This window comes from Augochlora pura, chromosome 6, assembly GCF_028453695.1.
Source record: "Augochlora pura isolate Apur16 chromosome 6, APUR_v2.2.1, whole genome shotgun sequence".
Taxonomy (NCBI): Eukaryota; Metazoa; Arthropoda; class Insecta; order Hymenoptera; family Halictidae; genus Augochlora; species Augochlora pura.
This window is the reverse complement of record NC_135777.1, coordinates 1961824-1989519: the sequence shown is the minus strand read 5'-3', so window position 1 is coordinate 1989519 and position 27696 is coordinate 1961824. Positions and strand designations below refer to the sequence as shown.

General features: G+C 43.8%; 1 protein-coding gene across 1 annotated transcript in view; it reads right to left on the bottom strand.

Moving 5' to 3' along the window:
- The window catches only part of LOC144471082 (disintegrin and metalloproteinase domain-containing protein 10), a 275894-nt gene that overhangs the window by 18456 nt on the left and 229742 nt on the right, over positions 1 to 27696 (bottom strand). The window contains exons 8-11 of the mRNA XM_078182798.1: positions 17483 to 17607; positions 17241 to 17369; positions 15755 to 15923; positions 10130 to 10299 (exon numbers count right to left, since the gene is read on the bottom strand). Coding sequence (XP_078038924.1) covers positions 10130 to 10299; positions 15755 to 15923; positions 17241 to 17369; positions 17483 to 17607 — 593 coding nt within the window. The remainder of the gene's footprint in view (positions 1 to 10129; positions 10300 to 15754; positions 15924 to 17240; positions 17370 to 17482; positions 17608 to 27696) is intronic.

Below are 27696 nucleotides of genomic sequence, written 5' to 3'. Positions count from 1 at the left end.
TATTATACTATATTGTAATGTATTTTAACGTATTATATTGCCTTGTATTGCATTTTATTCTACTGCAATATATTATATTGTACTTTATCATGCTGTATTTGCATAGTATTATATGCCGATTACAGTCGTCGCCAGTACACGCATCACGTCGCGCGGTCACCGATCATAATCGCCTCTTCGTAAGGGAAAGGCTTAAGAAACTACCACCTCCTTCTTTCGCTATTGGCCTGCGAGAATGAGAATCGCGCGTCCAGGTCCCGAAGCTCCGAAAACGCGCATCCCCCAGGCCCGTGAAGTATGTTTATTATTCAAGAGCCGCTGTTGCTGCCCGGCCGGATACTAATTTGATCTCGGCGGAAGATTCGGGTGAGGTTATTTCCCGCTGGCAGAAATTTTCGCGCGCGAACCTCATCCGCGGTTTTATGGGGCGCGGGAATCGGGACCGGCGTATATTTTACTTTAATTTCCAGGAGACGCGGGGATTGGTGGACGCGTTCGAATTTTCATCCGCGACATCTCGGCTTCGTAAAATGCATGAAAAAAAAAAATGCCGGTCGCAGCAATTCCCCATGGCTATTTACAACGAAAGAATGTTGCCTCGTTCTATGCGCGAAATAAGCTCCGCGTAAGTCCGTGTTGGACGTAAAAGCCCTTTTAACCCTTTCGCGCCGGATATATCCGGTAGTCATGTGACGATCTCTGTGTGCGTTGGGTGCCGGATATATCCGGTATATATTAATTTATGTATTTATGTTTACTTCTAGTTGGCTATGTATTTTTTATTTATAATAATAACGAGATCTGTGAATATATGAATAGTTAGATATGTATTTGTACCTCTTTGTAGATATCTATGTATTCTTTTTATAGTAATAGTGAAATTTGTGACTATATAAATTAAATATGAATCTATATTTATTTGCAGTTCTCGATGCATTTTTATTTGCAATAATAGCGAAATCTGTAAATGTATAATTAAATATGCATTTACATTTACTTCTACTTACGTATATATTTATCTTTATATTAATAACGAAATCTGTAAACATATAAAGAACTAAAAATACATAAAACACACTTATATTTCTCATACAACACAGCGAAACATTTGAAAATAGCTTCCAAGAAACTGTACATAAAAGACAATCCCACACTTCACTGTGCCCTATCTAATTGCGTTACTCCAGCAAACCGTACCACCGTAACAAAAATTCCTAAAAAAAAGCAATTTGAAATTCATTCGACGTGCCTCGAGACGAAAATTGCAAGCTCTAGGTCTAACTAATTAATTAATTGATTTACTCGACAGTCGGTAAGCCTCGACTCTCGCCAGGGTGGTCGCGTCGTCGCTTTCTGTTGCCCCGGGACAATGGAAAGGTGTGTCGAGCAGCGGTAGACACACGAAATAGGTGCGGACGGGGGGTGAGAGGAGGGGGTGAGGGGTGGGCGTCAGCTCGCCGATATCCTCCAGGGTGTAGCATTCTTCCCTGACGGCATTAAGGATAAGGGATTGCCAGGTCGGCGAAGGGTGTTCTGGAGGGAAATGAAGCACGTATAGGTGTCACGATTGAAACGCAGATATAAGGCGGCGCCGGGTACGTGTTTGCGCGGGGCCCGTGCTTTGAAAATAGAACGCGGGGGATTCGTTTTATCGGTGGAAGTCGCATTACCGTTCGAAGCCGGGGGATCGGATCTTGGGAGATGGCTGGATCACTTTGCCGTCGCCGTTAAAATGATCGAGACGGTATCGTTCGGCGTGGCTGCGGCCCGATAACGCCTGATTGGACCGTAGGATCATTCACCGTCGACGTCGCGTCGCTCCTTTTCTCTCGAATATTCGCGCGATTAGGGGGGAACGCTCGCGCGAAACCGCGGCGCATAGCGATTTAACACGTGCAGTCAGTCCCATAAGTATTCGTATCCTCATTGCTTCTAAGAGAAATCTGTTGAAATCAAGGGATGCGTGTAAAATTTTTGCAATAAACTTTTTATTGTATGTTGGCTTCCCGGTACTGTAGACGCCAATAGGCGTCGAGATCAAATTTCGCCCCCGTTTATTATTCAATTTGATTAATTATATATTGCGTAACATTTATGTTATATATTGTAAAAGAAGCTTAAAATTATTGTTCATTTCAAGTATAATTGGTTTAATTAGAATTCAAGATTTTGAATATTTTAATATACTTCCTCGGAAAGGCATGTCTAACGAAAAACTACGGCCGTGCCAAAGTCTGTCGTAGCCAAAGGGTTAAGATCGAATGACAGCGCTCCTCCGACTTTCCCATCCGGGAAACCGCGCGATCGATACCCCTGAAAGTTTCAGACCGTTTCGCAGCGCGACGCCGAGGCAACAGACAAAACAGTGATTTTTGTTTGACCGGTAAAACTATTCATGGCCGAAAGTAAAAATAATATTTCCTCGACGCGGCTCGCCGGGGCGTGAAACGCCCGCCTCATCGGCGCGCAACGTGTTCGCATTTATATTCATCCGAAATTGAAATTCCAAAGCGGCGTTGTTTTTTTCACGAATTTTCGCATTACTCGGCCGCCAATTCGCAGGCGGGGGGAAGGTAACGGTGTATCGCGGCGGTTCCGTGCTGGTTCCGAGAACGGACAGCAATTTGTCCGGGAGCGTTCGGCGCGATTAAAATAACTTGACGAAGCGATACCGTCGCCGTCAAAGATACAAAGCCGTAGTCGTCCGTTATTTTCGCAAACGATCTCCCGCCGTTTCAGCCCGCCCGTAGCTTCGTTAAATCCGCGGATTTTCTAATGAAATTTTCCGGGGATACAGCACAAAGAACGCCACTTACCGTTCAGTTAAATAACTCTCGGGGAATCAATTGTTTTAGACCGATCGCGCAAGCCTGTTCAACGAAGAATCCGTAGAGAGTCGGCTAGTCGGCTAGATTCGCGCGGGAAAGGGAGGAGAGAGACGACGGATCGTTCCCCGACGGGATATCAAAGGGCCCGGGCGAGCCGTCGAGGGCCGAAATATTCTCGTTCGACTGCCGGTCTCCGGTCTAATTCCATCCGGAGCGATTCGAATAATTCCTCGGTTCGTTAGCCGCGGCGCGGCGCGTCCTCTCGCTACATCCAAGCAGGCAATTACACGACAGAGGAGGACGGACTTCCGTGATTCCCTGGCATTGTCGCCCGGCGTTCTCCGCCCACCAGCAACTTATCCTCTCTCACCCCCCCCAACCCCTTCGTGTTCGCAGGTATTGAAATTCGATAAATTGATTCGTTTCAGGCCGTGCTATTACGTTCGATAGACGCGAGCAGGCCGGGATTCGCTGCTGCAAGCCTGCGACCGGCTCCTTTCATCACGCGCGAGCCGATTCGCGAACAACAACGCACAATATTCTCTAGAACTGTTCGCGATCCCCTCGATCGAGACGCGGGGGCTCCTTTTCACGGAAATCAACGGCCAAAGAATTGCTTTGAATAAAGCATTGGCTCACGGGGACAGTCGTCGTTCGTAGAGACTGATAATAATCAACGCTTCCAGACGATTCTATACTGAACGGTGTATCTATGGCGGAGCGTATCTATGACGCAGTGCAACTATGGCGCAACGTGAACTATAGTAAGTACAGTGTGCCGCATTAATATTCGGACGCCATCGTATTTGAGATATTTTTACTTCGTATCTTTTCTGTTTGTTGAATTAATGAATTTATAGTTTTTTTTAATTAATCAGAAGACTTATTTTAGATTCTATAAACATAAGTATTATTTACATAGTTTGTATAGTTTTATTGTTAATTATGGTAACATAATTGTCCCATAATAATCCCACCCTATGGTAGGATTCTAAAAACAGCAAGCAATTCTTTAATAAGTCGCAATGAAATTAAAAATGTTAGAGTCCTAATTAAAAATTGCAACATCGTACGTCAAAAATTGGAAACTGCACCTAAAGTTTTACCATGCTACAAACTTGTGGGATTGGGATTTCGCACGTTAATTTCAGACGTTGAATTGTTTTAAATTCAGGTAACTTCGAATTGAATCTTGACATAATCTTGACATAACTTTGATACAATCATGACATAATCCTGACATAAGCTTGAACTGTTTTCAATTTCGGCAGCTTGGATTTCTTTTATCGATATTCAGTTAATATTTTCAGACTGAAAAACCCAATCTAGATAAACTAGACGTGTACGATTCATTCTGAAAATATTTAACGAAAGAACCGCGTTACTTTTCAAATAAAAATTTCAGCGATGGTAGGTGTAATGATTTGGTGAGGGAGGGGGAGAAGAAGGAGGAGGTCATTTTGCATAACTAGCACGTTGAAACCGAGTTACCCTTCAAAATGGATAGACAGTGCTGAGAATACGCTGATTTGGCGTGCTCCAATCTCGCGTTTGTAGGTGCCACGTGGATAAACCTTAGGGCAGATACCGCGCGTTAAATCACACCGGGGCTTAACGCGAAGCGGCGGGAAATTACTGCGACGCTTTCTCTCCTAGAAATCAATTTCCGTCGCGGGGAATACGTTGTCGACGCGTTCTCCTCCGGCACAGTGCCCCGAACGATCCGCGAGTTCGTAACAGGCGGCAAAGACCGTCTGTAATTGCGCGAAAGTTCCGTAAGAAATTTGTCGAGTCGGGGGTCTGGCGGCAAGTTATCGGCCAGCTGAATCGTTATAATGGCGGTAATACCCGGAAACTTGGAGTTCACCGTCCCTAGCCGGTTCTCGAAATAATACACACCTATCCCGGCGCGGCAGAGCGCGGCGAGGCGGCGAGGCGGCGAGGCGGCGAGGCGGCTAGCTTCACGCCTGCGTCCCCGCAAGGCGCCCCTCGTCCCTAGGACGACCGGTCTCTTCCCCTCGCGCGGACTATTTGTCTTTCTTCTTGTTCCATTCCCTGTGTTTTCTTTCGCCCCTCGCAAGCTGCTCGCTTTTCCGTTCTTTTTGCCCCCGACCCACTCTTTCGCTCATCAGACACAGAGCAGAGCCGAGCGGAGCAGAGCCGAACGGAGCAGGGCGTGCTCGCCGCGTCTCGCCGCGTCTCTCCGCAACGCTCCCACCCTCCTAATTTTTTCTCGCCGAGAATCCTCGTTTCGCTAAATGTCCACAGCTTCCTCTCGATCCCCGCCCGTCTCTCCCTTTCCTCGCCCTCGCCTCTTGTTTATTGCTCGCCGCGTTTCTTTCGACCGGCTCTCGACCGGCGCGCGGCGAGCAGAGCGCGCGGCTCCCGAAAGGGGTCGCTCATTCGTCTACGTCGCGGCTTTCGTTTCTACCCGGTCTACGTGTTTTGCATCCGACGCTTTTCTTCCGCGACGCGCACCTAATGCATCGACTTCCTCTCTGCTTCCAGTCCCTTCCGCGTTTCTTTTTTTTACCATGGTTAACGCCCGCGCGTCTATCGCCACCCCGCAGTGGACCGGATCGAGAAATTTAGAGACAGTCCGTTAAAAAATCAACTGTTACATGGTGTTGATTATAAAATTTATATTGATTTACGAAGATCTACGAACCCTAGAAGCGAAGAGATTAACGAGACTGAATAAATAGTTTAGTTACTGCGAATTTTTAAAGTTCAGCGTTTTGGGAGTCGGATATTTCGCCTGACAGAACTGTTCGCCTTCCTCGCGATATCCTGATTAAATATATATATGATATATAATATATATATATATATGAATAATAATATATATAATATATAATAATATAATAAACTAAATACAATTTTGAAAATATGTATAATAAGTACTCTAGAGTAATGCACATGCTCTAAAGACGTGGTTCAAATCGCAGGAAGTAATATCGAATATACATACACAACGATTCTGTAATTTCTAATAAACGATCTGGTTCGAAGCATTAATAAATAAAGATTTTCCTTAACAACTTTCATTGCGAATCTCTCTATTGTTTCAAAACTAACAGAACGCCTCCAAACATCTCGATCCGACACAGCGTATGCTTCCTCCGCCATCTTTATTTTCTCCCGGCGGACCGGCAGTCTTCGCGAGGGACCACCATAATGCGAAAGAAAGTAGGACTTTCGTGTAATCGGATCGTCGCGGTCGATTCGCGGAAAATAGCCGTGCCGATTGGTCGCGTCGGTACGAAAATGCTTTCGTAATTGCACTCCATTCAACGTCCGCGGCGCATAATTAGGGAGCCCGGCGGTGCAGACGAGGGGAGGGGGACAGGATTGCGGCGATTGTAACCACAGCGGAACAATGCCGCTGTAATTCTTCCAGCGTGATGGAAAAACTGGTTTAACAATCGTTCCCGGCCCAGAGCTCGCCAATTCCCGCGTGTTCGGCCATGGAAAAGGACATCGTCGTCGTCGTCGTCGTCGTCAAACGGCTCGAAACGCTGACTACGGAGCAAACCGGCGAGCAAAAAATAGTTGGGGTAGGGAGGGAGGGTGGTTTTCGAAGGAACGAGCGAACGGTTCCGGCTCGCGCTGTACGGCCGCGATTTAACGAGATTAATTGTTTTTAGCCGGTCCCGAGAGAGTTTCCCATTCGCGCCTCTGTCCGGGGCCATCGCCTCGATTCCGATTTGATTAATTAGTTCCCGTTTTACGGGCGGAGCGGCTGCGAGAGGCTGGAACACGCGGCCCGGAGACTAACATTGGAAATTAAACTCGACCCCCCCCACCCCCCCCCCCCTCCCCCCCCCCTCCCCCCCCCTCCCCTCCCTCTCCTGTCTCGCCGCGGCTCTGGCCGCCTATTCTCTCGGCCCGTTTGTTCTGCCGCGTCGTCGCCTAACACCGATAACACCGCGTATCTGGAAACTAGCTCTACCTCGCCACCGTGTCTCCGCGAGCACACCTGGAAACTAATTCGAGACTTCGAGCCATCTCCGTGGCCGTCCGTGACCAAGAAGTTTCCTCGACCGACAAGAATCGTACGTGTACGAGATTGCTTACAGTCCATAATGCTATCTCTCCTAGGAAACCAAGCGAGCTGCTGCTGCTGCTGCTGCTGCTTCTGTTGCCGTTGCTGCTACTGCTGGCACTGCTGCCGCTGCCGCTTGTCGGCGGAAGTGCTCGTTCCCCGTTTCCGCTCCCGGCGAGCAGCGTCATTCATGCCCAGAAATTGAACCCGTTCCAGTTGTTTCACATAATCTTGACCGTTCTCCTCGCGGCTTTCCCCCGCGTTTTTTCCACGCGGCCGTTTTCCAGGTCGTTACCCTGCCACCGTTTCTCTCGCCTCCGCCGCGATTTTTACCACTGTTCCACCGAGAAACGCTGTTTAGCGTCAACGGTAACGCCCGGTTACGTCTACCAGCTCCTTCGTCGAGTTTTCGGAATTTTCCCGCGAACGTCCCCCACAGTTTCTCAGCTTTCTTAAGCGTCGCAGATTTTTCTTCGACCTCGCCGGGGATGTTTTTTCTCTTCTTTAACGTCTCCCTGGATTTTGCATATTGCTGAATTATTGTTGATCTTTTTATTTTGAATTTTTCTCGAGTTCGCTCGAGTTATTCCCGAGATTTTCCTGAGCTTTTCTGAATTTTTCCTGAGATTTTCTGGATTTTTCCCAAATGTCAGGTTATGTCTGGATTTTCTGGATTTTTCTCAAATTTATGTCTGAACTTTTCCTGAGATTTTCCTGACCGTTTCTGAATTTTTCCAGAGATTTTCCCGAATTTTTCCTAATTTCTTTCTGAGCTTTTCTTGATTTTCTTGATTTTTTTCCTTTTCTTTGCCTGAGATTTTTCTGATTTTCTTGATCTTCGCCTGAACTTTCTTGAGATTTTCCTGATTTCTTCCTAATTTCTTTTCTGAGATTTTCTTAACTTTTCTGAATATTTTCTGATATCTCCCGATTCTTTCTGAAATTTTTCTGATATTTTCCTGACTTTCTACGAATTTTTCTTGGATTCCATTTCTCTAAAGAACTGTGTCAACCTTTCTATAAATTTCTCCCGTTTTCCACCACTCGTTTTGAATTTCACTAATTTTGTATAAATAATCGTTGCATATTTCCGCCAGAAATCACAAGCGAAAATTATCTGGAAAAGTACCTAGAAAATTGCGTTGTCTGAATCTAAAATCGAGCCCTTCGAATGTTCATGTATTGAAAGTTTTTAGAATAAATATTGAATGTAAATATTATTTAAACAATCCGAGGCCCGACCGGGCCGGACCGATGTCAAATCCGACCCAAGGCTTCGTTACCGAAATTTCGAGTACGCGGGCCACCGCTAACTCCAACTGTTCATCAAACGCAAGCCCCTGAGAAACCGTTTCCACGATCAGTCTCTCTTTGGGTTTCCCATAGTTTCGCGCCGCTTTTATTACCATTTGGGCGGCGCAGTTGGCATTGGCTTCGCTCTCGTGAACGGCATCAGCCGAATTACAGTTTGGAGCGGGACCGTTCCCGACCGCAGGCTGCGTAGCCGGATCAATGGGCTCTCTGTCGGATCGATGGTCGACGGAAACGCGACGCGGCGCTCCGTTCGATGGTAAATCTATCCCCGCGTACCGTTGCCTGGCTGCCGGTAGCGTTCGATTCCAAGTTCACGTTGGTTCAACCAGCCGGAGAAACGTCGAAGTTCGCTGCCGCATAAATTACGTGCGCGGGGTGTCTCGATTTCGACCGCCGCACAGGAGTTCGTCTACTCATTATCGGCGGGCCCCGTTTAATTATCGAACGCACGGGCCGCGGCGTCGTGCCGTCGAGCGTCGAAGTTGCCCCGTCCGTCGAACAAACGAGCTGCATCGGTCGGATTAACACGAGCTGACGCGCGGCGCCGCGCGCGGACGGGACGCGTGTAACTGCACGTTCCCCGTTTAATTACGGCTTTAGTGTATCATTAATAAACATCAATAACCGGCCGTCCCCGCGCCACCCCGCCCCGCAGTTGCGTTATTAATTAGCGAAGTTACAGCTAAGTAAGAGGTTCGCAAACGGACGCAGTTGCGCGGCCGGCTCGCTCTGGATTTCATTTAGACCGGAAGCCAAGCGTCGAGGACTCCGCCAGCGAACGATCGCCTTTGGCGATAATTGATACGTTGACGCTCGAATTGCTACCCTTATCCTTTATCGCATCTGCTTGCGTTTTAACCACTTGACATACAATGACGTCTCTGAGACGTCATTCATTTCACGTGCCACTGCAGACTTTGATGTTTCCGAGACGTCAAGAACTGTATTTGGCTAACACCGAGCAATATATTATTAGGTTAGCTGTTTCGGTCGTGCATCGATGCTGTTTTATGCAGAATATTGAAGATACATACAGTCGGTCACGAAGATATTCGGACACCACTATAGTTTTGACTATTACATTCCGTACTTCAGAAATGTGAACAATGAGAACAAAAAGAGGTTTCACGTACAGTGAGCCACGAAAGTATTCGAACGCTTTAAAATAAAAAGTTAATATAATAAAAAACATTACCCAATTAGTTCACTTAATTGTAATCGGACGCCAGGATTGCAATTAAGGCGCGCTCTAGATTTTCAACGTCATTTCTCGCTCTCGAAAATTGGTATCCTCGACACCTCGGTTGCGTCAAGGAACGAACCGAAAGGACGGGTTCCCCCGCGCGATTCATTCTCGTCGCGCTCTCATCTCCTCTAATTCAATCTATCGTTTCTCGCGAGGTGTATTGCTCGCAGCCAGCCTTTATCGTCGGATTAGCCGTGACGCGGCTGGCTACGTCGGGTTGACACCTCGTCGAAATATTGGGGCGATCATCTGCATATTAAAGAACGCCGACGCTGAAAGAAGGGGGGCAGGCAATAACGATCCCCTTGTCTACTACGGGCAATCGATATCCTGCATCCGCGGTTCCCGTCGCGCGGAACATTAACCTTCCGAGATATTCGAAACGGGCTGGCGAACGCCGTTCGGGGCTGCTCCTTCGCCGAGAAAATATGAATGTTTCAGGAATATGCTCGGCTCGCTCTCCCGGCTTCGACCGATCGGAATCGATTAATTTCGAGATTTTCCGGGGAATCGCCTCGGGGCCGGAGCCCCGGAACGATCGTCGTTCGAGTAATCGCACGGTTAATCGCGACTCGCCGAGAGAAGTGATGGAGGGAGAGAGAGAGAGAGAGAGAGAGAGAGAGAGAGAGAGTGAGAGAGAGAAAGAGAGCCGAGCATTTCCGGGCAGTCAGCAAATGAACGAAAAGGGCCACTTACCTGGCTGGGACTGCACAGCGCGCCATCGGCAAGGCGGCAAGGTATCTCGTGAGGGGCATGATGGAGCCGTTGAGGGTGGCAACAAGGGTCGTTGCAGTCCTCCTCCCAGCCGCAATCACACTCTTCGCCGTCTTCCACCACGCCGTTCCCGCAGATGGCGGTTTGGGGCTCTGAGGACACATCGATTCTCCATTTCACTGCCGTCGATCTACTTATTCTTTTTGCCGCGACGCTGCAGAACCATCAGCGATCGCTATTAAATCCCGCTCAACGCGGTAACGATCGCACACGGTTTCTGCTCGACCCCCCCCCCCCCCCCCCCCCCCCCCCCCCTTTTTTCTCCCCCCCCCCCCCCCCCCTACTCATCGACAGTTTTTTATTAACCCCTCGCACTCCGAGCTATTTTCGTCATATTTTAAACATATTTTTGTGATTTCCGGTATTTCGATTCTAACGATTTGTTGCGGTTTGTGCATCGTGAACCAATTACTCGCGAACAAATTACAAAATTGAAGTGTTGCATGAATTAGTTTAATTAGAAGTTAATTATTATCAAGTTATTTTCTTAGTCAGCTATCGAACAGTATAATAATCATTAAGAAACCTCTAAAGTGTCTCTCATCGTCTTAATTAACTAGACCGATTCTAATCGCAACAATTGCCAAGAATATGATACGACAAGGGGTTAATAATAGCTTTCATGCAGCCTTAATCGATGAATTCGGGACGTTTGTACAAACCGAGTCAGTAGAACTCCTACCGAAGAATATATTAGGTGTACCGGAAAATTATATCCATTAATGTCATTTCATTTGCGACATGTATTTCTCAAAAATGATATTCATAAATCGCCGTCATGCTGGCAACAGCATGATAATAAATTATTATAATAATACAATAAATATTAGGTGTATACAAAATTTATTGTTATCTTTCTTTTTAAGAACAGATATAATCTTCCGGTAGAATTAATACAATTTATAAATCCGTCCGTTTCATTTTTAATTCACGTTCATACCGAAGTTACCTCGTAGCCAACAACTTCACATTTGTCACGTGGTTGTAACATTTAATCCTTTCCCCATGTTTTATTAATAACTTAAATATTCCTTTCAGGAACAACAAAACCACTGTAGCTGAATAACCATCTCATATAAATGTGGATAATATATAAATATATAAAGATATAAAAATACAAATATATAGACATATAAATATATAAGTATATAAAGATATAAAAATAAATATGTGTTTATGTTAAATCCTGTTCTAAGACGTCACCACCGTTCTCAGTCTCTCTTAATACGTTTCCGTGAAGTAAACCGTTCAACGTTCTGAAATTTCGATGCAACCATCTGTCTACGAAGATATCCCTCATTAAGCACGACGATCATCCCGCAGATTTTGTGTAAACGTAGGCCCTCATCTCCAATTTCTACAAAGTGGACTAAATCCTGCATGCTCCATCAAGGATCCGTTTTAACAGATACGGAAGCTCGTCGAAATTAGTTCAATTTGTAATTTACCTGATTCATTTAATCATATTCCGCTGTGCAGCCGATTAAATTACGATTCCTAATTCGATATCAATCAAATTTTGCACAATTTTAATCCAATTTAACCGTATCCCATTTATAATAGTTCGTGCAAGGAAAATACGCGATTTAGTTAATGAAATACGTCGAAACGACTGCAAGGTTCCAACAAATGAATCTCTTTGTCTATACATATCTATAATTAGGATGAAACAATGAATACCACTAAAAATACTAAAGTATTTTATAATGAAATTTTTTGAATTTTTTTGTGGCATTACTTTTTATTTTATCGGTGCGCTTTATTTTCTGTCAGATTCAATATTTATTCGACAGTGTTATATAAAATCTTATTATTTCTGACATCACTTTGATTAACTATGTACTCTAATGTAAATCGTTGCAATAATGTAACTCAAATGCATTGGCAAGCTATGAATGATAACGGTGAACTTTTTAGTGTCATCTTATTAGAATTTAAGTAACATAAATTAGATTTAATTTAAATTAAATAAATTAGACAGTCACGGTCTACTTGTCGCAGTATCAAGTACTTGTGAAGTAAAATTAGTTATAATGAGGAATAAAGTTCACTTTAGTATATTTTAGCGTGACTGTCGTTACAACTGTTCAACACGACTATTTTCACGACAGTCCGACAAAAATTGTCTCGAGTCTCAGTCTTCGGTTGCATCCTATAAAATCGAATAGTATGAGAGGTAGAGATTGGCGCGAATGATCGAAGAAGTGACAGGGCGCAGTGATTGGGGAAGGGAGGGACGGGCGGCGTAACAGAGGCAAACTAGACGGAATAAATGTTAACCCGATTCGCCGCGAGCTTAATGAAATCCTGGATTTAATGAAGCTCAACAAGTCGGCCGCGGCTGCGTAATGGAATCAATTGCGGAGCCGCCGCGATGGCTGCTCGCGCTCTGTTTTTACACGGTCGCGGAGCGGTGCGGACCCGGCGTTTCTCCAACATCCGGTTCCACGCTGGCCTGAGCCCCTTATGCGCCTTTGTATCCGGAACGATCTCTATCCGGATCCGCTTTTCCCGGTTCTCGTTGGTCGTGCTTCGATCAACAAGCCGATATTCGGATTAAAAATCAGCGGCGAACGGCGCGGCCGCGCAATAATCGCTCTCTAAGCGGCGCGAACAGCGGCAGAGACGCCATCGTGCCGCGCTCGGAATTTTAATTTCCTCCTCTTCTTTGCCATCCAGCCCCCCGTACCACCGACCGTCCACGAGTCCCTCAACGGTTATTCCGAAGGAAATGTAAATCGTGGTTCCGTGAACGATGCAGCCGGCCGCGCCGTGCGCTTTTATTTCGCGTTGGAACGCGGCGCGCCGGCTTTAGATGCGGCGGAAACACACCGGACGGAGACTTATCGCTCCCTAAAGAATTTTTACGGAACCGTAATGAATTGATTGCGTTACTTTCTCGGACTTGTTGCGCGCGATTCCCCGCGGAAACAAAACGTCCCGGCGAGCGCGGCCGAACGTTGTAAGCGGCGGCGGCGCGAATGGACGGGAGAGATGTAAAGCGTTGCGGAAATCCGGCGAAACAAGAGGGCCGCGATGGAATTGGTCGGGGGAACGCTCAAGAAATTCATTAATGGACAGGCTGCAGGCTTTCCTGCATTAGTATTCTCGTTCACGTGCTGGTCGGGGCCGGCGAAGTGTTTAAAAAAAGCGCTGCGAGCTTCCCGCCCCGAATTCGGATACGGCGGAACACGGATTTTAACCGGGGCTCGAATGGAATCCTTCAAATTTCCAATTGCTTCCCGCGCGACGTTTGCTTTTGATCATTGCAATTTTTCTGTTCTGGTAGAATAGTTATGAGTTCACTCGTGTTTTTAATCCACTCGATCCGCGGACGGATGATTTGTATTTTCTTTTTCGGATATGGGGAAATGTTTTTGTTGGACAGAAATGGTTATTTTAATTTGAAAGACTTTTTATATATTTATGGTTTGGTATTGTAAGTAATTGAGGTTTGCAAAGAGGTGATCGAAATATATTGAGTTGGCGAGTGATGAATAAATTCGTGGAGTTTCTGTTTCTGTTTTATAATGACTTGGGTTGATGACCGTAAATTAATACAATTCATTATTATATATTATGTAATTATAGTTTATTATAGAATTATTATAATGTCATATTATGTTATGTTTTCTTCTGCTTGTAGAAATGTTAAATCAAACCATGAGAAATATTAAAAATCAAACCAAAAGTTCACTGTGTGTTAAGTATAAGTAATATAATAATAAAAATAATATAAATATCATAATAATAATCTGTATAATAATACCGTTACTACTAATAAATAATAGTAATAATAACAACAGTGAGAATAAACATTGTCGATAAATAGCAGTAACAAGCGTATTCAATAAATAACAATGATAAGCATATTCAATAAATAGCAACAACAAATAATAATGCAGCATAATATAAATAATTAACAAATTAATAAATATAAATGATACAGATTGTACGATGCAATTCATGATACAATTCGTCCGGCATTATATGAACGGCGGTGTAAACAATTACCGGACGAATATGTGTTAGCCAGAAATAATAAACAGTTCATTTCTTATTCGAGATGCTATTAGAACTCGCTATTGTCGCAGAAAGACTGAATCGACATTCCGAGGCATCGACGTCGCCCTCCCCTGCTCGTCCCCCCTTTTTTCCCCGGCGTTCGCGAAATTTATTTAACGTTGTAAGGCTAGATTAGCTTCCACCCCCTCCACCCCCCCCCCCCCCGGGGGGAATAAAAATAAAGAACGCGCCAGGGAAAGGTGGAATCGGGGTGGGGGAGGAAAGTCCGAGGAAGAACGATACATCGAGGGCTCGAATGGCCGGCGAGCGGCAGCCGACTTCTCGCGAGTTCTCGGCTACCACCGGTTCCTTAATTACCTTCGGATTCCTAATTTTCCAATTTGCGGACTCCGTGTTTCCGCAACTTCCGAATCTGCCCGGTTTTCCCTGACTCCTTAATTCTCGGAACGCCTCGGTATTCCCGACTCTCGACCGAGTCCCTGCCCCCGCCCCACCCTTCCCCCCCCGCCGCCCCTCCTGCCTCAGAAGTCCCCGAAGTTTTCCGGTTTCTCGAGCTCGTTCCAGCGGTCCGGAATCAAGATCAACAGCGAAAGAAATTGACAAAGTGGGAACCGTGTCCGGGATTACGATCGAGACCGGCCCACAGTCGTTCGGATTAGCGTAAGGTGTGACATCTTACCGAAAGATGAACTTTCCACATATCGATCTGTATTGAATTGTATGCTACGTCCTAAATGTCTACCAATCTCAAAAATAAAAATATTTACATGATTTAACTCAGCTTAACTACAATTTAACTCAGCTTAAATTACAGCTGCAAGTGTCTACTTTAATACAGGATAAATTATATTGCAATATCATGACGAGATCATTTTGAAAAATCAAAAATTTTCAACCTTCGTAATCAAGACACAAAGCATACGAAAACTTGTATCAGAGATTAATAGTTAATCTGCTTCATTATCAAAAGCATTATTTTTCTAGTCTTTTCATCTTTATTTGCAACGTGCTCTTTAAAGTGTTTCAGCAAAATCAAACGAAAAAGCACATAAAAAATTACATTCCCCATTTTATGGATCACAATAAGACGAACTTTTGACTCGGCTACGAAACTTACTAATCAAATTTTATTCATAAAATTCCATATCTCTAATTGAACAATATGATTTTGAATATAGGAAAAACTATCTCAAGGGCACAGTAACGGGGCGCGGTAATTGGCGCAGTTGGTAGAACGAAGGATAGATTGAAGTGGTGGGATTCGAAAGGTTTCGGCTCGGAGAGGGTCGCGTTTAATTCGGTGGCTCGCCGGGCGACGAGGATCAGTTTGCCGGCGTCGGTCGAGCACGTGTCGATCGCTGATTAGCGGCGTCGTTTAAGTATAAATAATTCAACGAGTAATCTTGTTAACGGCCGATCGAAGTTCCACGGGTCAGAAGTGACGGCTCGCGCGCGCTAACGCGGAGACGTTGACCCCGTTCCGAAACTAATTAAAATTCCGAAAGCCCTGGGAGTACTCACCGGCGAAGCAGCCTTTGGTCGAGCGGGCCTTGGCATTTAGAACGGGATTTATGGAGACCAGGCTGCACGGGCTGAAGCGATTGTTGTTCCGCTTGTCCCCGCTGGTCGCCCTCGCGAACATTATGAAGTTTCCGTCCTCACCGCCGGGTGAACACTCGTCCGGGTCGTGCTGTCCGCGTTTACAGACAGAGAAAACATTTGCCGGCTCTCAAAAGGAAACTGAATTATTGCTTTACGCTCCGAAACATTCAGGCTATTCTTCGGTCAATCACCCCCCCCCCCCCCCCCCTCCCCCCCCCCCCGGTCTTTCCACCTTTTTCACATCTCTGCAGCAGACACATTTCCAAACGTCGCGTGACGCACTGGGCGGTACGAAAAATATTTTGGACGACTGTTTTATAAATTCTCGATACTTGAACGTTGTTTTCAAACGCACTGATTGATACCATCATTTTCATTATTGTTATTAGGTTGCGCGACAAGTCTAGTAAGTACAAGGAAAATTGTACGAAGCCAAAGAGATAATTTGGTTGAGTTTTGAGATATATTCAGGGCGAGGATTTTTCTGTGCGATTGTGCTTGAATGAAAGCTGGGACTGTCTACTTTAAGGCAGGGCAAATTAGGTTGCAGTAGAATGATGACATCGTTTTGAAAAATTCAGAGAAATTGACATTTGACATCGTAGAGTTTGCAGAATTTAAAAGGAAGAGTTCAGATGGGTTGAAACGATGGTTTAGATAAATAATAAAGTATATTATCGTGAGGTTATTTTTATGCAGCTTAGCTTAAATGAAAGTTCCAAGTGTCTATTTTAATACAGGGTTAATTATATTGCAGTAGAATGACGAGATCGTTTTGAAAAATTAATCAATTAAAATTCTCGTCATCACTGCCTTCGGACAATATTAATAATAAATATCTCAATCCAAGTACAAATGGACTCAAGCCATTTTCAAAATAAACGACTCAATTATTAAACTAACTCTGATAACTTACGTTATTACTCCGAATATAAGTAACTTCGAATGCTTTATTGATAGATAGCTTGAAGTTGTATACAGTGGGCTTCAGAATTAAGCACTAGTTCATTTAATATCAATTAACAATAAAACTATACAAATTATATAAATAAAACTGATGTTTGTAGAATCTAAAGTAAGTGTTCCGACTTATTGGAAAACTATAAATTCATCAATGGAACAAACAGTAAAGATACGGAGTAAAAATTTCTCAAATACGATGGCGTCCGAATATTAATGCGGCCCACTGTATACAGCTATTACGGGCAACCGGAAATAATTGACAAATGGACTTGGACCGCTTTCAAAATAAACGGCACAATTGGGATCGCGGCACGATGGCAACGTTTGCGCGAAAGACTTCCGTGGAAACCGCCCCTAAAACGTTTCGCGCGTATTCGGTGGCAGAGCGTCGGTGCTGTCTGACGAGAAGCGGCGAGGAGGGGCTGCTGCTCGTGGAACTTACCGGGGATCCAAAGTTGTGACCGATCTCGTGCGCGAGGGTGACGTGAGAAACCGTCGGTGGTACGTGCTTCCCGTAGTTGAGTAGGGTGATTATACCGGTGTTCAGCGATTTCATACTACCCCTGTAGTGCTGCAAGATGAAACTGCGTTAGTTCCCCCGCGTAGCTGCGCCGGGACAAGCGTCATTTATACGGAGACCCGGCGTTAATTACGCTTTCGGGCTGGATTTTCCAAAATACTCACCCCGTTCTTCTCGCAGACGCCGCCGGCGTTCTTCAGGTCCCCTGTCCAGGCAAGCCCCAAGGTACCTTTCTCGAAGTCCCGGTACGTGAACATGTAGGACAGGCAGAACGCGTCGTAGTCCTCCTCTGGAAACAGTTTTTCATATTTTTCGACGCGAGCTCTCTATATATAGAATAATTTTATAATATAGAATAACTTTTTTTTCCTTGGAACTCAGTTTTTGAGAAAATTGAATTTGAAAATTTGCCAAGGTACGATTCTCCGAGCGACTAAACATAATTACTGCTAGTAAATATAAATGGGAAGCCACAAAATATTTATTGCTACACGTGATTTTTAATTAACTGTGCTACCGTTTTATCATGCTACGTTTCAATGAAACTTCTTTTTTCAAACATAATTATTTAGACTGACGAAATTTCCTTTTAAAAATTACTAGCAATAACTTGTTAAGTGCAGATACAATCCTGTTCTCTAAAATTACTAAATAAACATTAACTTTCTGTTCTTTCTAAGAGATTATTGCAATCGAGAAACTTCTAAAATAACTGCGAAGAAAATGGCACACAGACGGGTTAAGCAAATAAAAAATCACTCAATTTTAAAGCGCGCCACCTTTTTGTCGCGGAGTGTACCGTACACGCTATTGATCACTGGTTAAGCTGGAACAAAGCATTCGCACATAACCGAGCCGCAGATTAGCGGAGCGCGCAGCGCCGATTGAAAATTGCTGCATCACCGGGAAATAACAAACGTCTTTGGTGGCCGGCACAGAGGAGAAATAAAGTGGACTGCGGGCAGCTTTGACCGGGCCGCGGACGCGATTTCTATTTAATGCAGATTACACTCGAGCACGTCGTCGAGTGTTATACGGACGTGGTTTTTCCGTCGCCGTGGGGATGACAATTCTAAAAAGGTCGAAACACGGCGGCGACCTTGCCCGGAACACTCGATGAACCCACCGTACGTCCGTAAACAATCCCTCTCATTGAAATTCATATGCGACGTTCATGGAATATTCATCGCTTCTTCTGCTTCCTCCTTTTTTACATTTTGCTTTTTTGCGCGCGACCACGGCGTAGGAGCGGCCGGGACAAAAATGCCGCGAGAAACTTCTGAGAACAAAAAATGGCGAACAAAAGGGGTGGAAATGGGGCCGGAACGAGCCGGTGACTTCATCCCTGTCCCTCGGCTCCGGGCTCACTTTTCCTTGTCCTTTCCTTTTTTCTACTCTCTCTTTCTCTCTCTTTCTCGCTATTTCTCTGTATTTCGCTTTTCTTCTTTCTCTCTATTTTTCTCCCTTTCTCTGCTTATCTCTTTATCTATTTGTCTCTATCTCCCCTTTCTTTTGCTCTATTTCTCTATTCTCTTTTCACCTCTCTTTTCTCTCTATTTCTTTCTCTTTCGCTCTATTTCCCTTTCCCTCTGTCACTCTCCCTCTTTTTCCCTCTTTCTCGTTCTTTCTCCCTGTTTTCTTCTGCTCTCTGTCTCTTTATCTCTTTTCTCTTTCGGTCTCTCTTTGTCTCTTCTTCTTTCCCTTTTTGCGTTTTCCTTTTCCCATACCTCTCTGTCTCTTTCCTCTTTCCTTCTCTTTTCTTCTGTCTCATTGCCTCGCTCTTTTTTCTCTTTCTTTCTTTTTCTTTTTTCTCTTCTTTTTCCCTTTTTCTTCTTCTCTCTTTTTTCTCTTCCCTTTTATTTCTCTTTTTCTTTCTTTCTTCCTCTCTCTGTCTTGCTATTGCTCTCTCAATTTTACCTCTCCATCTCTGTCTTCCTCTCTCCCTCTCTCTCTCTTTCTCTCTCTCTCTCTTTCTCTCTGTCTGGCTGTCTCTGTCTATCTTTCTCACTCCTTCCCTCCCACAGTCATCTCGCCTCATATACTCGAGCCATGCTGTACACCGATCCCCTACGGACGTTGCTTGCCACGGTTAGAGAAAAGTTCAACCGGAAATTAAATTAGTGGACGTTTCGGGCCGGCTGATTTATTATTTTCGAGCAGGACAACATCCAGCAGGATGTTCGGCCGTGTCGCGGCGGTGGCTCCGGGAATTCCGGGGGACGCGCGCGGCCACCCCCGCGATCTCGACCTGCCGCCAGGGGAGCACCAGGTAAAATACTGGCCGCGACAATGGGGAAATTAAAAACGAAATTAATTAAAGACTTTGGAACGGGCGGCATTTGCCTGCCTGCTTGCCATTCTCCCTACGGCGACGGAAAAAAGAAACGGCCGTGGGCCGCGCATCCTTTCTAATTGAATTCACTGAATCTTCCTCTCGATGACAAAGGAATTTATAGGGGATTACTGCATTTGAATAGTATTAATAAAGTCTACGGCGCAGTTTGCTCGGACATTACCATTCCCGCGGTGGGTACCGTCCCCGTAGACGGGAAATTTTGAAGATTTTATTAGGGGTTTGATTTTAATTGAGAAGGACGACGACGTTTCTTACCTTTTATCGTTCGCAATTTTCAGGGCGTTAAGATATTAGGTTGCGGAAAAAGTAAACTATTATTTTTTTCGGTAGACGGCTTTGGTTATCGATATCTGTTAAAGTATCGATCATACGATTTCAGAAATACGATTGTGAAAGTCGATTACAAGAGTTTTTCGCTAATAGGGGCCAACAAGACTTCTACGAGAGAATAATTATGAAGGTACCTTTAAAATGGCAACAAATTATAGAACAAAACGGTGCATATTTAACCTAAATCGGACAATCGGAAGCATGTTAAATAAAGTCTTGAAGTTTACGTAAAAATAATGGATTGCTTTCTCCCCGACCTAACATATTAGACCGAATGACGAAAATTTGTCATTTCTCGAATAATTACCAAATGTGGCAAACGTAGGTTTGTATTTGATGAGTTACCGGAATAGGGATACCGGAAACAGAAGACCTACTGCGTTATTTAGGCAACAGCGCGATGGTCCACGTGGAACACGATTACCCACTTTGCACAATGCTTACTCCGGTTTTTGCGACGCCAATGCATCGGTCTGGACTTTTTGCAGTGTTAGAGGATGGAACTAGAGAAATCGAGGGAGCTACTGAGAGAAAGAGAAGGAGTGGGAGAAGTGGGAGAGACAGAAAGAGATAAAGATATTGAGAGGTAGAGAGAAAGAGAGAGAGAGAGAGAGAGAGAGAGAGAGAGAGAGAGAGAGAGAGAAAGGGAAAGATAGAGAGAGGTGTGAGAGGAAGAGAAAGAGAGGGGGAGAGAGAGAGAGGGGAGGGGGGGAGACCACTACGTGTTTGCAGTAGCCGTGAGTCTCAGGAGGCATATTTGGTTACTGGACGCTCGCGGCAAATACACGTCACGGTCCGTGTATCCCGGCTCGCGGAATATGAAACGAGTCCGGGTGCCTCGGCAACTCTGTTCTATGGTTTCTCGGTGGATGAGAACAGCTGCCTCGATTTCAATTCATTATGGACTCCCGCTACCCTCTGCCGCCCCAACGAAATAACGAGTAACTCACCCCTGCTCGATTGTTTTCAGTCCCCCTTGCTCCATACACCTCTACATCGATCCAATAAGCACTGGATACAGTATTAAAAGACGTTCACTTTACGTTCATTTCAGGAACTGAACTTTTTACGACCTAAAACGGATATCTTTCAGAAGTTAAAAGAACGTTCAAGTTGGGACGGGTTTTGACCCTCTTAGTACCGGCCAAAAGTGCCTGTATCTGAGCGAAATGTTTAACCCTCTTAGTACCGGCCAAATAAGTCTGTATCTGAGCGAAATGTTTAAAACTCGTTTGACGAAGTTTGATAAAGTTTCGGAACGAAATTGCAAGAATTTTGAAAAGCCTGATAAATAACAAGTTCAAAAAGGGAGAAGAAACAGGGAATGAAATTGTTGTTTAATAAAAATATTAAGAAAACTATCTTGTCAATAATAGCCAACGACGATATATCGTCGTTCGGTACTAAGAGGGTTAAAACTCGTTTGACGAAGTTTGATAAAGTTTCGGAAAGAAATTGCAAGAATTTTGAAAAGCCTGATAAATATCAAATTCAAAAAGGGAGAAGAAATAAGAAATGAAGCTGTTGTTTAATAGTAATATTAAGAAAACTATTTCTTCAACTATAGCCAACAACGATATATCGTTGTTCGGTACCAAGAGGGTTAAATATTGGTAAAAGAAGGTTAAATATTGTTTCAACTTAACACATTTAAGTAACATCTATATTTAGTGGAATACATGTTTGAAATTTTCACAATGAGTCTAACCTCGTATTATAGTTACTGGAGTAACTCCAAAAAGTATACTAAATTCACGCTATTCGACAAATTTTCACAATGTCACAAAAACGAGTTGTACAAGGATAAATCTGAACTAATTTCTACCCTTCCACGACAGCGATTCAACAATCTCGCGAAATTAAAGTATACCACAGAATCGAATTAAAATTGAAGAGTTGGGTTGCAGGATACCAATCACGTTCCCCGCGTTCCCACCTTCAGCGGAACATAATTAAATTAAGAAAGCGTAATCAAATCCCAGCGAAAATTATTATTCGAAACAGAGAACGAAAATTCGCAAAAATTCCCAGACCGGAAACTGCCCAGCGAAGTCGCAGCGGGGGAACACCGTCACCGAAACAAATGCTAATGTATGAACAGCGTCCCTTTGGAAAAACAAATTTCGCAAATGAAAATGCAATCGGGGCTCGGACAAATATAATGTCCACGTCTCGCAAATATTCTAAGAACAATATTGAATTAACTCGGCGGGAAGCACCGCGGCTGAAACATCCTTGCCCCAAATTTTTGCGAGCCGAACCAAAAATGTTCACCGGTAACACAGCATTCGAAATCTAATTTACCCATCGTTCTATTAACAAACCGTGGAATTATTATTCCGCCGAAGAACTCGCGCGAGTTTGTAGCATCGTTCCGCGGCGATGTCTCCTATTTTTACACGAGACTTCATTTAACAAATAACTCGCGGAGAAACCAATTTTTCCAGCTATCTTTCGGCAATAACGTTTACTTCGCAATATAATTAAAAATCGCGTACATGCAGAGAGAAAGAGAGGGAGTGAGAAAGAAAGAGAGAAATAAACAGAAAAAAAGAGAAGCAGACAAAGAAAGAGATATATATGTATATATATAGAGAGAGAGATAAATATACAGAAAAAGAGAGAGAGAGAGAAATAGACAGAGAAAGAAATAACGAGGGAGAGAGACAGAAACGGAGAAAGGGGTTACAGAGAGAAATAGGCAGAGAAAAAGAGAGAGAGGGGATAGAGCGGAAGAGGAGAGGATCATAGAGAATTGCGTCATAGAAGGAGAAGCGTTCACGTGTGTTCGTTTCAAGAAAGAATTTCCATCGCGTGACTCTGCCTACTATCCGCGAATTCGCAGGGAATAGGCAATTATGGAACAGTTAGGAAAACATAGCCGGATCACGGGGTAATCGAAGCCTCGATACGGTATCGCGGTTTCAATCGATACCTCCAGACAGTCTCTCCTTCTCGTCCGCAGTTTTATTATTTTTTTCATCAGTGAAAAGAGGCTAGCTCTCTCTCTCTTTCTGTTTCTCTGCATATTTCACTTTCTATGCATCTCTTCCTTTCTTTCTTTATCTCTTGATCTGCCTATTTCTCTCTCTTCCTCTATTTCTCTGCATGTTTCTCTCTGTGTCTGCTGCCTTTCCCTCTCTCCCTCTTTCTCTCGATATCTTATTCTCTGTCTATTTATCTCTATGTATTTCTCTGTCTATGTCTCTTTCTCAGTCTCCCTCTTCCTCGCTCTGTATATTTTTCTCTGGATATCTTATGCTTTATCTATTTCCCTCTTTTTCTCTCTCTTTCTCTGTTTATTTCCCTGTCTTGATTTGTTTCTCTGTATATTCCTTTCTCTATGAATTTCTTTTTATCTCTCTCTCTATCTCTTTTTGTGGTTATTTCTCTTTCTCTCTCTGTCTATTTTTCTGTCTATTTTCCCGTCTATTTTCCTGTCTATTTTTCCGTCTATTTTCCCGTCTATTTCTCGGTCTATTTTCCCGTCTATTTTCCCGTCTATTTCTCGGTCTATTTTCCCGTCTATTTCTCGGTCTATTTTTCTGTCTATTTCCCGTCTGTTTCTCTATATATTTCTCTGTCCATTTATCTCTCTTTCTCTCTATTTTTATCTATTTCTCTCTCTCTCTGTATGTTTCTTTCCTTCCCTCTTTCTTCCCCTGCGTACCTCTGTCTCTATCTCCCCCTCCGCCTCTCCCCCGACTGTATTTTCTTTTTAATTTCGGCCCCGTATAAGGGGAAACGAGAAATTTCCGTGGCGGGGCTATGATATTGCTAGACCGGTGCCAATGAAATGGCCCCGGGGCTTTACCGGGAATTATCGAGCTTCGTATTCCGATATTCGATATCTCTCGTAACGAGCTGTTGTACTTATCTCCGTGGATCCAGTTTCCCGGGCCGGTGAAGAGAGCCGCCCGTGGAAAAGTAGATTATCAGACAAGCTTCGGGCCAGCCAGCCAGTCGAGGTAAAAATTCGCAGTGATAGCGCACCGGCAGCTTTGTTCCGGACGGCGCAAGTCGTCGTTACCGCGATCCGTGATCAAACAATGGACGAGGCGAACCTCGCTGCGAGCCGTTTCTGATCGCGGGAGCGGCCCGGAAACGGTCAGCGTGTGTGGTCAAACGAGTGGAACAACAATAACCAGCTGGCCGTTCGTTGCGCCGGATGGAATTCCGCGGAGAACGTACATTAATACCCTAATCCATGGTACACAATGGGAACAGATTCACCCGCGACCATGACCAAGAACGTAGAACAATCTCCGGTCTGGATTCATTTTGGTAGAAGGACTTTAGGCTACCGCGTATGCGGTTGTTCATTGGTTCGGTAGTGTAATGCACTGGACGATCGGATTGCCGCGATACATTTTGATACGATAAGAAGAATTAATAGTAATGATAATAATAATTAGATTTTAACGCTTTGGTGACGGGCGGACTGTAAATAAGCTTTTTATCTTGATCGGTGGACTGTGAACCGGCAATAATTTGTTATCTATTATCGAGGCAAAAGTGTTGGTGCTACTGTAAGGCTTGATATTGTTATATGAGTTTTTAAATATTGAATATCTTTTGCGATGAATAATATTGGTAGAATGAGAATAAAATAAGTGGAGTAGATAAGGTTGAAATATGGAAATATCAAATGAATATTGTTTAATGCTAATGTTATGAAAATGTAAAGATGTAAAAATATGAATGGTAACTAATAACAAACTAACTTTTCATTACCCTCCAAAACGCCATAGTCTACCCTAAACAATGTGACACCATATCCAAATCAAATCGACATTATCATTATTTATTTATCATTCGCAACTTTCGCTGCATTAAAAACGACGTAACAATATAGCACCCTTCCGTTCCTAACCGTACTTAGCTCGAAAGATGGCGTAGAGTAAACGCCATCTCCGAGAACAATTTAATGAAATTCGCGCGGTTCGTTAAACCGAGCAATTTTCAATGCAACAAACATGTACTAACATTAAACGGATTACCGGATTAGAATCGATACTCCGAGGCATACCCGGAATTGTTTAAAACAGTGAAAAATTTGCCGGATTTCGCAAACAAAACTGACGCGCGCAAAAATGTTGTCAAACTGTGAAACTTCCATGCCTGCAGGCGCATTGTTGCGGCTTCCGCTGGAAAAATCAGCCTCCCGCGGGCTAATTACCGCGCGCGAGCGTGACCGCGTTATCATGTTTATTAATTATTCCGCTCGCCTGCAAACATTTCGACCAAAATTCGGGAATTATCGCGGACAGGGTAAACTCGAACACGGCCGATGTACCGGGCGTAACTTGTTGTAACGTTTCGACGCCGATCGATGGAGCACTAAATTAATCTAGCGTTAATATAATTATTTCATTAACCTGTCCGACGTAATACGCGGCCCGCTCGTCTCCGGAGGAATCGCTCTCTTTGTTCGCGGACGGTCTTCCGGGCGCATATTTTGCGCTCCCCGTTTCGTCTGGCCATAGCCGGCTGTTTCTACTCTCGTTGAAATAATTCGGCTTCGTCGCGGTACAAATTTAGTTGGGTCGGCGTAAATAACACCGCGACTCTGTTGGGGATGCTTTAACCCTTTCTATCCATCATGGCACTGTTACTATAGGAAGCGCCGCGCCGAAAATTCCCACGTGGTCAATCGTTCTTTGTATGAAGATTTACCTAAGCGTCAAATAAAAACTGTGCTTGATAACACAATGCTCTTTCAACTAAAAATGTTGCTTGTAGCTTTAATATTAAACGATGTTTATATAAAATTCTGTTATTATACCGGTCGTCGCATGGTCGCCGGTTATATCCGGCACTCATTCATCCTTTATGTAATTAAATCGCCTTATTTTTTAGTTAAAATAAATGTTAAATAAAATACTTAAAAGCGTTAAAATGAAATAAAATTCAAAGGGTTAGAGCACGATTGTAAATAGTGTAGACTATGAATAAAATGCCGCGTTGTATAAAGCGCGGAGTCAACGGTGCTCGCAATAGTATTTATATAAAATTCTGTTATTTATACTAATGGTCGCATGGACGCCGGATATATCCGGCAATCGTATCGAAAGGGTTAAGGGGAATCAGTGGGCGCCGGTCAGACTCGAGACACTTTATAGATTCAATGCGGGGAACGTGGAACGGCCAAAAACAGGGCTAATGTTTGATGCCATAATTGCGTTAATAATTTATGGAAATTATCGGAATTCTCTCTGTATACGCGTTACCGAAACAATGGTGAGTAATTATGGCACACAGTGATTTATTATTTACACTGTTAAATTGATTGAAACCGAATCGAAGATTGCTAATATTCTTCCGAATGGTAATCCTAAAACACCTGAGCGGCGTGTTGTTAATTCAAGGTCAAATAGATTTTCAAAAACGGAACATTATATGATAAATAATTTGTTGAAAGTTTGGATGAACGTAATCGATTCAATTAATTAATTATTATAACAATAGTTACAGAACAGTCGATCAGTATATAACAAGCAATTAAGTTATAGTAACGTGATGATATAATAATCAATCAAGTTGTGCAACTTGATGATATAATAATCAATCAAGTTGTGCAACTTGATGATATAATAATCAATCAAGTTATACTAACATGGATATATAATAATCAATCGAGTTACACTAACTTGATTATATTAACAATCAATCTACTTATACAACTTGATTATATAACAATCAATCAAGTTTTACTATTCTGATTATATAACAATCAATCTAGTGACACTAACGTAATTACATAACAATCTCGAGTGGCACCTCAGAGAGTGACCTAGCAAGTGCAAAGGGTTAACAAAGCCCGATCAACTGCTCAGTTACCCGCACACCGCCATAAATTTCTCAATTTCTCGACACGATCGCCCGTACATATTTCAGCCTAAACCGTTCGATAAACCCTCGAGCATTAAAAGACCGTCCCATAGAAGGTCGCGTGGCCGAGAAAACATTAACCCTTTCGCACCGAGCGCCGCATATGTGCGGCATCCAAATGATGTGTATACAAGTACCATCCGTAGTCAAACGACAGCATTCTCCGTCCATTAATAATTTTTATATTTTAATAATTTGGTAGGTACTTTCATATTAAAAATATAAATATACTTGTTACATACGTATATAAAAAAATCACACGCATTCTGCATATTTCTGGCGCGTGTTTTCATTCAGTGACAGTAATTTGGCGGACGACACTGCTGTAGTGAAAGGATTAAAAAATGCGATCGCCGACGGACAGTCACGGCTTCGCGCGTCAAGTGACGAGGACACGAGTGTCGCCGTGGACGTCCGCAGGCGGCACCGGAGCACATGTTAACCCCTTTGCAGTACTTTTATCTTCACAGTTACAACGATTGAATCATTTTCCATTGGAATAATTTCTATAGAGGAGAAATAAAATTAATATTTATAGCGTGTTCGCAACGACTTCGGCGCTTAAATAGTGGCAAAAATAGACAGAATTGTATTTCGACTTAAAAAGACGAAATAACATTCATACTTAACTGGTTACTGTTAGAAATCATAATCACGAGTCGGACTCGTCAAAGCACGGCAAGGGGTTAATTGGCTATCGAGCGAAAACTTAGCGCGTGTCTGGTGGAAAGTGGCAGAGAAATATTCATGGTTGGCGCGATGGGGGTTGCGGAAGCGCGGGGTCTATTGACGGACGGAGAC